Genomic DNA, 15491 nt, shown 5'->3' on the forward strand with positions numbered 1-15491 from the left:
ATAGTAAGGCTTAAGAGAAGCCTGGGGTTGAAATGTGATTCCCCATCCCTTTCTTGACCTTGGGACTCTGTCCAGGCCATGCTCCTTGCCCCAGTCCTTTTGTGTGGCTGGAATGTGTTGTCAAACTGTGATGCTGTCTCTTTCTAGTGTAGCTGGCGGATTGACAGGTGCCTGGGCATAGTTTGTGTGCAAAGCTAGGCATTTAATATGGCCTGAAATTAACCCACGGTGCGTAGATCATAACCTTTTGACTACTGTCTCTGTCCCTACCCAACAGTAGCCTGTTTTCCTAGAAGGTTGAATTTGGGCTGAACAAGTGTCTCCTCCCAAGCCTTAAAATATTACAAGCCCACCTTTTGATTTAGAGAAGCAAAGTATTTCTTCTTGTTGTTTCATTTTGGGGGTGGGGGTGGGGAGGAACTAAATATTATGGGTTGTTTTCAATGTAGTGCTAAGAAGATCATTCTATCAGTGCAAGCATGACATCTTGTCTAACAGAAACAGTTGGATCTCCAGATCAGTTTTGGGGAGAGTTCAGGGGCAAATGGGGACAGAAGAGGGGGGGGGGAGTTTCCTTGCGCTTGTGACGATCATTGCTGCCACTACCACAATGATTTAGTTGAATATGACTTTCTGCTATATCCCTATACTTCTTTTTCTTGTCCATGTATTATGTCCTTCCTGTTCTTGTACACATAACAAGTTCCCATCTTTCCTCCAATGGGTATGGCAATCAGTTCATATTCCTATACTCCTACCTACATTGTGGTGCTCAAAATCTTTCCCCAAAACTCTCAGTGTATGCACGATGTTGCATGCCTAACTCACCCACAGAGTTGAGACTTAGAGAGTGATTAAATTAGTAGGCCTTACCCGTCATATTAATGTGAGGGCTATGAAGGGTAAAACTAGCCATGATCTCTGGTGCAGGGATGGTTGACTGGAAGAGACTGAGAAGGAAGACCAAACCTCCACTTCATTGTTCTGACAGGGCACTGGTACTAGAAGGTGGGACTTTCTTTTCACGTTCAGGTTAAATCATTGTAGATGCCTCCAAAGATGTTTACAAAATAGTTGCTCATTGGAAACCCCAGAAATCTCTCAAACTCTTCATTTTCGAGTATGACTTCAAACATCATCTTTAATCTTTGTTCCACAATTACAGCTACTCAAAGTTCCATTCATGCATTCAAGATCACGAGTCCAATGCCTGTGCTATCAGAGATATCTGAGAACTTAATGTATCATTCACTGAGCTGTTGATATATTCCTTGGTATGATTATAACAAAATATCAGTTAGATTGTTGTATCTATGTAAAACTGGGGATCCATGCATAATGCCATGATTTAAAAATGGCCACTATGTTAATGAGAATGAACTTGCAAAAGAGTTGCCCACATTTTACTTCGATAAAATGGATCGCTTGATCTTTTACAACACAGCATATCCTACCCTTCTCATTTGAGATCATCCCATCAGGACAAGGAGCACAAGCATAGCAGCAAAAGGTCTCTCCCTCCTTCTTTTTCTTCCCATAACCAGGGCGGCAGATGTCATTACATACTGAAAGAGGTGGCACCTACCCAAATATATAGGAATGGTTTAGCTTGAATTCATCTTTTTTCATATTCTATCAGATAATTGACCAGCAAACAGGAGGACAAGTGATACAGAATGCAAAAGCTGTAAGTACACAGGTATGCAATAAATAGTAGGAATATCTGCTCTGTTAAGTATCATACAAAGACAGATTCGAATTTGCATACTTAGCCTGATCAATGAATCAAATAGTTTAACATTCAATCTTGCACCACTAACTAGAGATTTGCCTCAGGGATTTCACACAGTCACAAAACAGTCAGTATTTTGAATTATCTGAAAGCCAAGGACTCTCTTTGGTTAAAGATGTGCTGACTTAATGCCTCTAAATATTGCATTTTTCATCATAATGGTTTGTTTAAGAATCAGATATGTGTGTATAGGAAAAGGTAGTTCATAAGATGATGCCTTGCCTTCAATGAAATACTCAACCTCGATATATCAATTTACCCTCTAATAAAACATTTTATCCTATTTGTATTACAGTGATACCTTGGTTTACAACCATAGTCCATTGCGGAGGTCTGGTTGTAAGACAACACAGGTTGTAACCCAAGGCACACTTTCACCAATGGGGCCTCCAAAAAAATTGGTTGTAATCCAAAAAAAGGGACACACACTTCAGGGTTTGACGTGGCTGTAATCCAAAACGGTTGCAAACCATGGTACCACTGTATTATCATTACTGTTATAATTCGCCTGCCTTTCACTATGAGGTCCCAATGAATTTCACATTTGACTATTTATTATGCTAAGAGAGGCATTTAGTGTTTGTGTTATGTCCATTCCCCTCGCATATTGCTGAATGACCAACCAGTGTTGACACACACCTGTTATCCTCACCTGAGTCAAGCCTCGGTGCCATTCAATTCTGTCCTCATCAATGGTGAGCTCTTTGCCAGGAGGATCCAGCCTCCCTACTTGGACTCTGACATACGATTTATTTGGGAACGTGACCAAGTTTGTAATGTCAAATCCGGCTGCTAATTCTCCATGCTCATCCAGTGCAATCTCATCCCCAGCAGTGTTGTTGAATGAGATCTTGTGAAGGATTGAGTGGAGCTGGGTGGAAAGAGAACGAGGAGCTGAAGGTCATTTTCCTATATGGCTACAAGACATTACAATTCATCAAGGATAGTAATCTACTTGCAGAAGCAGCAAGGGAGTAACAAATCATGGAAGGTATAAAATTCAACTGTGGCGGAGAAATAAGTCTGGAAAATCATGGTTATATGGGATCAGTATTTGGAAGAAGACTTAAGAAAACTGAGAAAATAGAAGCTGGATACAAATATCCTGTAGATCAGGAACCTGGTTGGTCACACCATGGATATTGGGTCCAGGAAATTGTCCAGAACCTATATAAGGACAGTTGACATTGGAGATGAGGAAGCATTACCTGCCAGGGCTCCACATTCTGAGGAACCATTCTGTTGCTGGACTCCCATGCACTGCCTTTCAGCCCAGCTGACTGCAAGATATGCAAGGCATGGGCCAAAGCATAGGCGGCGTTATAAATGCTGTAGCTGTGGCCAGTCATGCTCATTTCAAAATAAGGGGCAGGAAGGCTCTCTAGCATCTCCTCTCCAGTACATCTGCCGTAGATGAATGCAGACACAGCTGATGAGCTGGATAATGAACAACTGAATGCTTGTTCCCAGAAAACTTTGATAAATCCGTCTTCATTTGCCCAGGAAGGATTTACAAGCTGAAGAAACTTTTGGAAGTCTTCTATTTCCTTTGAATGAATTGTGAAGGAGATAGCACCATGGAACATGTGTCTGTCTAAATCAGTAATTGCCTGAATGGGGTATAATGTGAAATCTATTTGGGCTGTTGTAATCCACACTTTTGCTGTAGACAGTCTCTTATTTCGTGGAATTAGCATTTGACTTATCTTGATTACCCCTATAACTGCTCCCAACCATGTAATAGAGCCACTTTCCCCATATATAACAACTGCATTGGCTTTGCTTCTCATGAATACTGGCAAAGTATTTTGTTTGTGGTGGAGCATCTCCTGTATGCTGTCAGAGAAGAGCAGGTGTGTTTGAGCTCTTTCTGTGAACGCTGAACAGATTCCATTCTGCAAAAGCATTTCCTCCATGGTCTGTAGGAATCGGTCTCCACCTTCATTATCTATAGCATAGAGCCCAACCCATTTCCACTTGAAGTGCAGAAGTAACTGAATAATTCCTCGGTATTGCAGGGCTTCACTGGGTACCATGCGGTAAAAGGAAGGGAACTGGACTTGATTCTTCACTGCTGGCTCAAATGAGCCATATGAAATCTTTAAAAAATAAGAGTTGGAAGAGGAGCTAATTATTTTCCCAAATTTCAAATTAGTGGGAGTCTATACAGGCAGTGGAATTCTATACAGCAGTGAAACAGACTTCCACAAGAGGTGGTGGGCTCTCCTTCCCTGGAGGGTTTTAAGCAGAGGTTGGGTGGCCACCTGTCATGGATGCTTCAGCTGAGATTCCTTTATTGCAGGGGGTTGGACTGGATGATGCTTGGGGTCCCTTCAAACTCAAAGATTATATGATTCTATGCCCAATTTCCTTCTGTTCAGACAGGTTCCTCCACCTTTTACTCACACTAAGAAAACTACACAACCCTCTTAATGTAGACACTCCTGACACTCTTGACAATTTTGGTCAACATACACTCTAAATGAGATATATATTGAAACCCGTTCCTCTCATGCTGAGCTAACTTTTAAAGAGAATATTCCTGTTTTTGTTGGGGCATCAGCTTATAGACACAATGAGCCATACTCTTTGAAATCATTTACAAGTGGTTTGACTACAATCTGCTTTCCAGTAGACTTCAAAGGAATGAGTGTATGTGGAGGAAAGGCAGAGAGAAGGGGTGTTCTTCTGGCTTTGGGGTTCTAGGGTTCTTGAGATGGTGCTGCTGTAATTCCCCAAGGTGAACAGCCCCTCTCCTTCTATCACACCTCAAACGATTCTCCTCTCTACGAACGAAACACAAATCATTTTAAACCGACACACCTCTCATGCACATCATTGGATAGTAATGAATGCAAATTTCAATTCATTCTCCTTCCTATCACACAGTTCTATCTTTACACTTCATCAAATTACTGCTGGAAAGAGTAGAAAAGTGAATTATGGGGGAGGTGAGAGGAAAGCCTCTGAGTTCCAATACTCAGATCCTACCTGTGGAATCTTGTAAAGACCCAAGATATCTGCCATGCAGGAAGAGGTATCAGAACTAAGTCCTCCAATTACTCCTATTACATTTTCCTGGGTGCCACATTTGTAGTTAGGGACAAACCGGTGTGATTTAAAGAGCAGGTCCAAAGTGGTGCGGTAAGTCCTCCTTGAATCAGTATAGCTGTCGTAGATGTGGAACCCGAGGGTGACATTGGGCAAGATCCTGGGATTCTCATTGATCTCATCAACAGCAAACACCAGGGCAAGGATGTGCTGGTAGAACTTGGTCACCATGCTGCAGATAAAGGGACTTGCTGTTTCATGGTGGAATCAAGGCTCGTGCTTCAAAAGATTGTCTCATGGTCTTATAGGCACAACAACCTATATCTCCCTCCCCCCCCCAAGGAGCTCAAAATCCCTTCTCCAGTTAATCCCTACAACAGCCCAGGGATGTAGATTAGGCTGAGAGGCAGGCACTGGCCCAAGGTCACCCAGTGGAGATTCAAACCTTGATCTCCCATGTCCCAGTCAGACACTCGCCACTACACCACACTGGCTCTCGGTGGCTTTAGACTTGTGCTTCCACCACAATTTCTGTGCAATGAGCTAGCCTAGCTTGGATGCACTAAGTCCTTGCCAATGAGTGAAGTAAGAACTGAGGGCCTCACACACATTCCCATCACATCTCCCCTATTCAGGAAAGCCAGTTGTGGACCCTGCAGCAGCTTCTCCCCTGGGGGGGGGGAGGGCTGAGACTTTCTGAGACTGTCTTCTTTCTCCTCCTTGATATGTGATATTTTGGTTCCCCTTCCTGTACTTTGGGCAGGTATAGAAGAATAAGAAGGCTGAAAAGCATTTCACATGGTAGGATGGGCTGTCCTGAGATGTATTTAGTGGGTGAAGGAGACAGAAGGGACTGTGACAGGTAAGGACAGTCCCCTTCTTTCTCTCTCCCTCCCTCCATCGACTTTTCCTTTCCTTTCCTTCTCTCCCGCTCCCACACATGCCAGTCACTCATTCTGAAACCTCCCAGTCACTGCCCAATCCTATGCATGTTTACTCATACGTAAGTTCCACCATTTACAGCGAAGCTTATCCTCAGATAATGTATATAGAATTGCAGCCGTACTCTTGAGGGCTGGGAGTCATTCTCTTGCTATGTTTCTTCTATCAAATTTCATTTTGCTGCAGAGAATAATTAATAGATGGACCATTGGTTTGACTCAATTTAAGGCAGGTTTCTATTATCCTCTTTCTTGAAATGTACATGAGATGTGTCCCTCAGACTCCAATTTGTCATCTCTCCAAAATTATGTTGACAAATATGTTTCAATGGGTGAAAATATTGGTGCAATGGAAAGCTTCCTCACAGTCCCCTTCTAAAATGGGCAGACTGAGCACCTATGTACCAGAGCCAGAACAGAGAGCAAATAGATAATATAAGGCTAATATTTCCAAATGTCCAGTTACCAGTACAAGCACAGCCTAATTACACATATTTTGGAGAATGTCCTTGTCTCAATCTTTAATATTTCTTTTAAAAACCAAGTTAAAAAAGCAATTATTCATGCAGATATGCAGACCTTCTAAATTAAAAATGAAAACTTTTGCTTACACTGGGGACTTAATCAGGGAGTGTTGAGAAGGGTATTGGTTGAAGGAAACTATGGAGAACACAGGATTTGACAGCTGAGACACTATCCCACTGATGAGGAAATCACCCGACTGGTGCCACTCATGTAGAACATCTTCAGGATTATTTCTGGTGCACTTAACAGCATGCACATAGCACACCATGTTCGGAAGCAGCAGAATCAGAAGCAGCAGCATCCCAATGCATGTGCAAATTCCTCACTCTCTCTCTGTGTATAAAACAAGCCACTGCCCTGATTGAAAAATGGTTTAGATTGCTGAAGGCTCTGGGAATATAATTCTCACATGGACTTACTACCTTTGCCTAACCATTAAGCTCAGCTGTTTTTCAGAAGTGTGTCTTGAATTCTAATTGACAACACAATATTCAGACCTGCCCTATACATGGGGGTGAGTGGAGGAATTATCCAAATGATAGAGACCTGCCTCTCTCTTCCCCCTAATCTTAGCTGTCTGTGGAACCTTGGGTTTCCTTATCATCATTTCAGTCTTTTTATCAATAGCTTTTCGTACTCACTTCTAGAAGGCTACTGGCACTCTGGGCAGATTATAGACATTTTGATAATTGCAGAGTAGATAATGATTTCTGCAGTGTTTTTGGATACTGTTATGCATCAGCAGGAGGAAAACTCCTGCCAGAAAAATATTTTTCAGAACATGCAATGGTACCTAAATGATCACCTAGTCCAACTCTGCCACACGGTCCTGCAAAGCTGGCCATCCATCATCTACTTAGAAACTTTTAATGAATGGGGTTCTACTAGCATGCAAGACCACCTGTCCCCTTATGAAACAGCTCACACTATTAGAAAGAATTACTCTCTAAGGTCTCAGAACTTCACAATTCAGCAGATCTGCCTGATCCCTTCTAGCTGCACCAGCATTACAGACAAGGGGGATTTAGGCTGAGCTACAGTGACTCCAAATATTGAATCTATGAGGAAGCAGAGCATGCTTGGGATCAATATGTCAGTGCTACAATTCGTCTTCCCCCCCACTCTAGGACAAAACATTAAACATCAATATAAAAATAATAATTCTTAGTGATGAATACCCTATGTGAGAAAAATAATAATAAAATCATTTATTTTTAATCACTTATTTGCAAAAATTAATGCTTTCTCTGCTAATTCAATCCCCTGCATTCTGTGCCCCCTGCAATAATGAATGGACAACATATGCTATGCACTACTTCTTTGTGGGTTTGGGGAACAGGGAGACTATTCCAAACTATGTCCAGATGTAGGGAGAGTGGGCTTGGACCCAGTGCTGGCCCTACTAGACCTATTTTAGATGGTGAATATGATCAACATAGGTTGATCAACATAGGTTCATTAACTTCACTCTGAACATAGGTTCATTAACAGTCACTCCGAATCGAACAACCCATAGGGAATGCAGCTGCCCTTTAGATGCCACACATATTTGTAGGGTTTTCTGGGCTTCTTGATGTATATGGGAAAATCTCCACCAGCACTGTTTCACTAGGGCCACAAATGAAAATGAATAAAAAAGGACAGGGAGGTCTCATCAGGGTTAGGAAGGGTGTTGCGTACAGAAAAATCCCTCAGTGTCTGCAAGTGTCATAATGGGATCAACGAAAGCCAATAAGCTGAAAACTGACAAGACAGGAGTGCTGTGGTTTGCTTGTTCCTATGTCCAGCATGAGTTTGACCAAACTGCGGGGGCAGTGGAAGACAGGAGTGCCTGGTGTGCTCTGGTCCAAGGGGTCACAAAGAGCCGGTCACGACTAAACGACTAAACAACAACAACAACAACAACATATCCAGGAATGAGATAGGCAGCCTGTTCTGGAAGAGATCTCACTCATTCTGAGGGGCTGGGTTTCTACTCCAGAGCCAGTGTGGTGTAGTGGTTAAGAGCAATAGACTCGTAATTTGGGGGACTGGGTTCGCTTCCCTGCTCCTCCACCTGCAGCTGCTGGGTGACCTTGGGCCAGTCACACTTCTTGAAGTCTCTCAGCCCCACTCACCTCACAGAGGGTTTCTTGTGGGGGAGGAAGGGAAAGGAGAATGTTAGCCGCTTGGAGACTCCTGAAGGGGAGTGAAAGGCGGGATATCAAATCCAAACTCTTCTTCTTATTATTCTACTACATGATTCAATCTTGTCTTGGCAAGTCTGCATTGGGCTGCATGGTGTAATAACTTACGGAATTTAGCTTCTGCTGAAAACAAATCAGCAGACACACACAGACATAAATAGCATGTTTCTAGGGGAATGAAGGACCCACCATGCTTCTATATCATCTGGCGGGATTTTATTTCCTATGCTTCAGAATTTGATCAGTGTTCACCATCCATGTCAGCTTGGGGAATATGGATGTCGTGATTTATATTGCTGTGCCACCATTTCTTTTTCCTGTTATTTATTGCTTGTTTGCTTTGTGTACAGTACGATATAATTTTGTGGTTTTGGATTGTTTATAATGTCAATAAAGAAAGAAGAGAATAGAGCGGGTGCCCTGGGAGAGTTATTTGGGTGGGGGGCAGAAACCGAAGGAGACAGCTAGGCTGCCCCTCCACCTGAGGCAATTCCCTAAGCCTGCCTAATGGAAGAGCCAGGCCTCAGCAGAAAAGTTTCAAAAACCAAAAGTAGCTGTTTCATAAGGCCAAAACATAACACAAAAATCCTGAATATAATTTGATTCCTTCACATGCTCCTGCCTTGATTTATGCTTCTTTCATAATCCTAGGTAGAATAACAACAACATAAAGGAAACCACAAATATCAATATTATTAAGTACTTTTTGCTGTTCAACTCAGGTATTGCAACAACCAGGTGGGATTTGGGGTCAAAGAACCATTTTTGCCATAAAATCATTATTCTCTGCTATCATTGAATTAAGTAGCTTTAATAAATGAAAACAGAATCTCTTCTGCTATTTATAGTTTTCTTTGTATTAGCTGCTCTATGTTGTTCAACCCAGGTCTCACCAAATGTAGCATTTTGCAGAAAAGAATAATCCAGCACTGGAAGCCAAGATGGACAGCTACCATGTATTTTCCTCATGTGCTCAGGTATGTAGGAACAGAGGATAGCCAAAAACCACAAAAGGCCAGCATGGTAAAGTTGATGGACCTGGCTCCATTAAAAGCAGGATCTTAGCGGCAGCTTCCTGCACCTATTTCCATTAATATGTTCTGAAGAGGAACATTCCATAAAATATTTATTTACATATTCATTATTTTTTGAAAGTAGCTTACAAAGATTCTCAGAGTAAGAACCTCAATCTGCCTGGTATCAGGAAAACAGGTAATGAGAGACCCAGATGGTACCAGCAGTAATTTGATGGCCTTTCATGCACTCATCTCTGGCCTTGTTTAGTGTCCTTGTTGAGGACCTAGCAATGGCATCTGAGGCAAGGCGTTAGGGCTGAATAACTGGATCTCAGTTTATGATGGAAGACATGGTATGCCCTGAAGAAAAAGTGTGTGCTGAACAGCTCATGATGGATGTAATTCTTTCTTTGGTAGGCAGCAGGCAGGTCGTTATCAAAACTATAACATTAGTCAACATTTAATAAAATAAGCAAAACAAGCATATACATTTTGGGATGAAAATTCCAGCCTACTAATCCATTTTAGATTTTCTAGGGAAATATAACCAAATGTTAAATTTTTACTTTCTTTTTAGCTGCTCCTTATTGTTCAGTTCAGGTCTCAAGATAATTATATAACATTTAGGGGAAAAGATACAGCTCAGTATCCCAGCACTGGAGGCCAAGATGGAGAAGATCTCCACAGCCACCAGGTTTTTCCCTTTGGTGCTTAGATAGGTTGGAACAAAAGACACCCAAACACTGCAAAACACCAACATGCTGAAAGTGATGAATTTGGCTTCGTTGAAAACATCCGGCAGCTTCCGAGCAAAGAAAGCCACAATGAAGCTGACAAGAGCCAGCAGTCCCATGTAACCAAGAACATAGTAGAACATGTTGGCCGAGCCTTCATTGCATTCCACGATGATTTCGTCCAGCAGAGAGTGCATGTCCAGATCTGGGAAAGGAGGGTCGCTACTTAGCCAGACTATACAAATGCTTGTTTGGATAAAGGAGCAGCCAAGAACGATAGAGATGGAAAATCTTTTCCCCACCCATTTCCTCATCTTGGATCCTGGCTTGGTGGCCACAAAAGCCAGAACCACAGTGAGGGTTTTGGCCAAGACCGAAGAAACGGCTACTGAGAAGATGATCCCGAAAGCAGTTTGTCTCAGAGTGCAGGTCCATGTCTGAGGCTGGCCAATGAAAAGCAAAGAGCAGAGGAAGCAGAGCAGGAGGGAGACGAGCAGCGTGTAGGTGAGATTCCGGTTGTTGGCTTTGACAATGGGAGTGTTCCGGTTTTTGATGATGATTCCAAGCACCAAGGCTGAAGTTGCAGAAAGAGCCAGAGCCAAAAGAGCCAAGCTGATGCCAAAAGTTTCTCCATAAGACAGGAAGTTTTCTCTTTTGGGAAGGCATTGGGTTTTCTCTTTGTTAGGATACTGATCTTCTCGGCAGAGTAAGCAATCACTGATATCTTGAAGGGGGAATAAATAAATCAGGCTTCCAGATACAGAGTTTTGGGTCTTGCTGAGGTACAATTATTTATAGTAAAGTGATCAGGAAACTTTGAATGTTATTGTCCTATGTTTCAATGCAATTTACAGTATACAAAATATGAAACATTATATTTTCCAGGAAACCTTTAGACTATTTACCTGTTTTGTCTTTAGGGTAAGGTAAGAAGAAGAGTTTGGATTTGATATCCCACTTTATCACTACCCTAATGAGTCTCAAAGCGGCTAACAATCTTCTTTCCCTCCTTTCCCTTCCTCCCCCACAACAAGCACTCTGTGAGGTGAGTGAGACTGAGAGACTTCAGAGAAGTGTGACTGGCCCAAGCAGCTGCAGGTGGAGGAGCAGGGAAGTGAACCCGGTTCCCCAGATTACGAGTCCACCGCTCTTAACCACTACACCACACTGGCTCTCTAAGTTATTTTTGAGTACTTAGGTTTCTTTCCAGTGGTTAATTAAATCAGACTTAACATCCAGAAGCTAAAGCCCTATACATACTGTCTAAATCATAAGCTCCATAACCCTCAAAGGGTTTATCTGTATTTACACATGCATATGGTTAAAGTTTTGGTGTGTCTCTTGCATTCTTTTTGCTGTGTTTGCAGCACTCAAGTGACCACTCTGGGCACAAGCTTGGGCTCCTCAGACAGGTAAACCCTTTCAAGGAATCTGGATGGAGAAATATTATTTACCAAAACCATGTTTCGCAGTGGAAGGGGACCTAAAAAAGTAAGTTTCCTTGAACAATATAGAAAGCATTTCCTAGAAAGCAAAGCAAAAGGTTGCCCAGAAAGACAGCTTAACATCAACAGAAGACTTATACTGTTGATATAATCTAGTCAACACACCTGTATGGTTATAAAAAGCACAGTACTCTTGAATTGACAGTGCTAAAACTTTGGTGATTAAGTAAGCTGTGGTAGCAATTCCTGAAGGTTATGGGCATGGAGGTAAGCAGAATAGATGTTTATTAGCTGTTCATAAATCAGGGTGTTTGTCAGCTCCTTCTTGCACAGCAACCACAACAGAGCATTATGCTTTCTGAGATGTACATATTTCCCTTTTGACATAGCCAACTCCATCACAGATATTCAGAACATGTTGTTTCCTACCTGTCTGGTTTGAAATCTTCCCTTCTGGACACGGAGCACAATCATAGCAACAAAATGGTTCCCCTTCTTTCCTTTGTCTGCTGTAACCTGGATGGCAGGGGTCATTACACAAGGCCAGGGGAACCACCTAACCAAGAAAAAGAAGGCATTGCATGTATTCTGCTGTGCTCTCAGTTGTTCTTTGACTTTTCATCAACAGGGGGCTCTACTGAAATAAGGCATAAGGCATTTGTTTCAGATCAGATGCAAATTAGTGGTGCCAGTCACCAAGATCTGTGCATATTAAAGCCAAGACACAATGTTCTGAACTTCTGCTAGTGAATGGATAAAGGAAAGAAGGTGCACAAGCCCATGGATCCCTTGATATATGTTTCCTCTTTTAGAATATTTTTGTCAAGATGAGAAACTGCAGGGTGTTGAATCCTGGGAACCAGAATCACTACAGTGACACGTTCACAAACTCATCTAACAGGTTGTAAATGATTATAAAACAAATCTGACAAATATCTCCCAATGGACAACAGAAGTTGTAATTGGGTGCTACCTGGTTAAAACTTTGGTGCCATGTAATGATCTTCTCGTTAATGCAGAAATCTTTGCCCATCGGAGCTTGGGGATCCATTTCCCCAACTTTCACTCTTAAGAAGGACTTATTGGGGAAAGTCACCCAGTTGATGATATCAAATCCACCTTCTAGCTCATGGTTCTCATTAAAAAACACAGTGTCCCCAGCACTGTTGTTAAACAAGATATTCTTCAGGAAAGGTTGAAGCTACAGAGGAACAGGAGATTAGGTGGAAACAGAGAACACACAACAAAGATTCTGTTTTCTCATGCTGGGATAAACTCACAGTATTTCTTGAAACTTCTCTGGCTAGTGAAGGGAAATTCCTTAGCCGTGTGGTTTTTACTTGTTTCTCAAGGAGAACACCAGTAATGGCAAGTTGTTGCCACCATAACCCCATTTTCTTTCCTTCCTGGGACTTTGGAAAGGGAACAGCAGAGACACCTTCACAAAGCTACTGTCTTGATGAATCTACCAAAGAAGACAGCACAACCACCAGCTTCAAAAATTACTATAAAAAAGAAGTTTATGAGGTTTAAACTGACACTCTCACATTCCCACAGACAGACATACACTTCCATTTATCTCATAACTTCATGTATGAGAGACCGAGAAAGTGCTGCAACAGGCTGAAGGAGATCATAGAAGATAAAAAGACCATAACAGGATGCATATATTTGGGAGAAGAAAAGGCCAAGGAGTAAACCCTACACAAATCCAGGGTAGAGTCAATAAAATGGTTGGGTGGCACCTTGAATGTCTCCTTCCAGAATTTTGTGCAGCCAAGTTGGTGTCATATTGCTCTGCTTTCCTTTGGAAATCAGTATCAGTGAGGTCAAGGGTGGGTCTTGTTGATGGAGCAGCCCAGGACCTCCAGACACACTACCCAGGCTTGCACCCTGTGGAGGTCACGGCAATGCTGCTAATGCCAAAGTTTGACTTAACCCTGGAGACACACTCCATTGTTTCTCGACACAGATGGATTTAAACAATTGCCAGAGGAACCTTTATGCTAGTTGACTATTTAAAAGCACTAGCAGAAGACAGAGAATTAGTCTGGCATTTCCTGGCTGCTGCCTATAATGGGGGGGGGGGGGACTCCAGCCATGGAATGATAGCCTATTCAATTGAGAAATGATCTGTTTTCCATGCTAGACCTTACCTGAAAATGTTGTGGTGTATGAGGTCCCATATAGTTTCCAAGCATCCCCTGTCCATTTTTTGTTCTGGATACACACATGGCATGCAAAGCATGTGCCACAGCATAGACAGCATTGTAGATGCTGTAGCTTTGGCTGGTCATTTGCATTTCAAAAAAAATCCCAGGAAGACTCTCCAGTTTCTCTTCACCTGTGCAGCTTTGGTCCAAATCCACATCTAGAAACTTACAGCCAAATGCTTGTTCCCAGAAGAGCCTGAGAAAGTCATCAGCATCAGAGTGAGGATTGAGGTTCAGGAGAAAATTGTGGAACCCCTCAGCCTCATTAGAATGAATGGCAAAGGATAAGGCGCCATGGAAGCTTTGAATATCTAGATCTCTGTGAAATGTTTCCGTAGAGAAATCCCAATCAGCAGTGAAAACCCAGACCTTGTTTATAGGCCTCAAATTGAGCATCCCACCTACCATTAGCAACCACTGCAGGCATGTCCTGGTGTTTGTGTCTGCAGTTACAACAAATACAACTACATTTGTTTCGCTTAGGGACCTGGCCTTATTCTGAAAGTCATTAAACATCAGAGAAGGATCAAGAAAGTCATTGGGGTTTGGCATTCTTTCAGCGACAGCTATACACATGTCATTTAGGGACAGCTGGTGTGTCAACTTTTTCACAAACGTTTCACCTTGATCATCATCTGTGACCAGGATTCCAACCCACTTCCATTGGAAAAACAGAAGAAGCTGGACAATCCCAGTGTATTGATGTGCTTCACTGGGGGCCATTTGGTATAAGGAAGAAATGTGGTCTTTGTCACTCACCACCGGATTAAACGAAGAATAGGTGACCTAGAGAAGAGAAGAGGATTCTTTTAAATCACCAGGTATCTTTGAATAATCAAACATATTATTAAGTATATCAGGCTGCAGCAACGGGAGAGATTGAGACCTGGGCTATTCCTGTAGTTCATTTGACAGGTCAGAACCACCTTTGCAACTGGGGTATGGTAAGGACTCCAAGATCTCCTGCAATGATTTTGCCCTGAGATTATACATTAAGTCTGAATCAGGCCATAGTTGTGTAATCTTAATTCCGTCCACATTCTTCTTACCTGGAGAATCTTATAAAGGCCCAAGATGGAGGCCATGTGGAAAGAAGTCTCAGGGCCAAGGCCCCCAATGACAGCAATCAGGTTCTTCTCAACACCACACTTGTAGTTGGGGACAGTCCTCTTCTGGCGAAAGAGAAGATTCAAAGTATTCTGATAAGTCATCCTTGCATTGAGGTAGCTGTCATAGATCTGGAACCCCAAAGTGATATTGGGTAAAATCTTGGGGTTCTGATTGACCTCCTTCACAGCAAAGACTAAGGAAAGGACATGCTGGTAGTATTTGGGTATTGTGCTGAAACAGAGAAAGATGATGAATGTGATGGACTCACCTGCTGTTGCTGAAGTATCTGGTGCAGCATAATCCACACCAGACAGGTATACTTAGTCTAGGAGGAGAAAAGTACCATAAAGGTAGTCAAAAGCAAATAGAACTGAAATTGTTGCAGCAAAACTATGTCAAGGTTGCCATTGGAAACAAATATCAAGTTCCACCGAAAACAGAATGGGAAGCAAAAATGCATAAAAACATAGCTTTATAT

The 15491-nt window shown here is 42.3% G+C and overlaps 2 protein-coding genes across 2 annotated transcripts in view; both read right to left on the reverse strand.

The window, feature by feature from the left end:
• The window catches only part of METTL25B (methyltransferase like 25B), a 492409-nt gene that overhangs the window by 358295 nt on the left and 118623 nt on the right, over nucleotides 1-15491 (reverse strand). The gene's annotated exons all lie outside the window — the stretch shown is intronic.
• Nucleotides 1-15491, reverse strand: part of LOC309329710 (vomeronasal type-2 receptor 26-like) — a gene marked incomplete at its 5' end in the record, with an annotated part of 190674 nt that overhangs the window by 171687 nt on the left and 3496 nt on the right. The window contains 4 exons of the mRNA XM_081840723.1: nucleotides 12120-12206; nucleotides 12664-12891; nucleotides 14309-14689; nucleotides 14953-15244. Coding sequence (XP_081696849.1) covers nucleotides 12120-12206; nucleotides 12664-12891; nucleotides 14309-14689; nucleotides 14953-15244 — 988 coding nt within the window. The remainder of the gene's footprint in view (nucleotides 1-12119; nucleotides 12207-12663; nucleotides 12892-14308; nucleotides 14690-14952; nucleotides 15245-15491) is intronic.

This window comes from Podarcis erhardii, assembly GCF_964252035.2.
Source record: "Podarcis erhardii genome assembly, chromosome: 15".
NCBI classification, from domain to species: domain Eukaryota; kingdom Metazoa; phylum Chordata; class Lepidosauria; order Squamata; family Lacertidae; genus Podarcis; species Podarcis erhardii.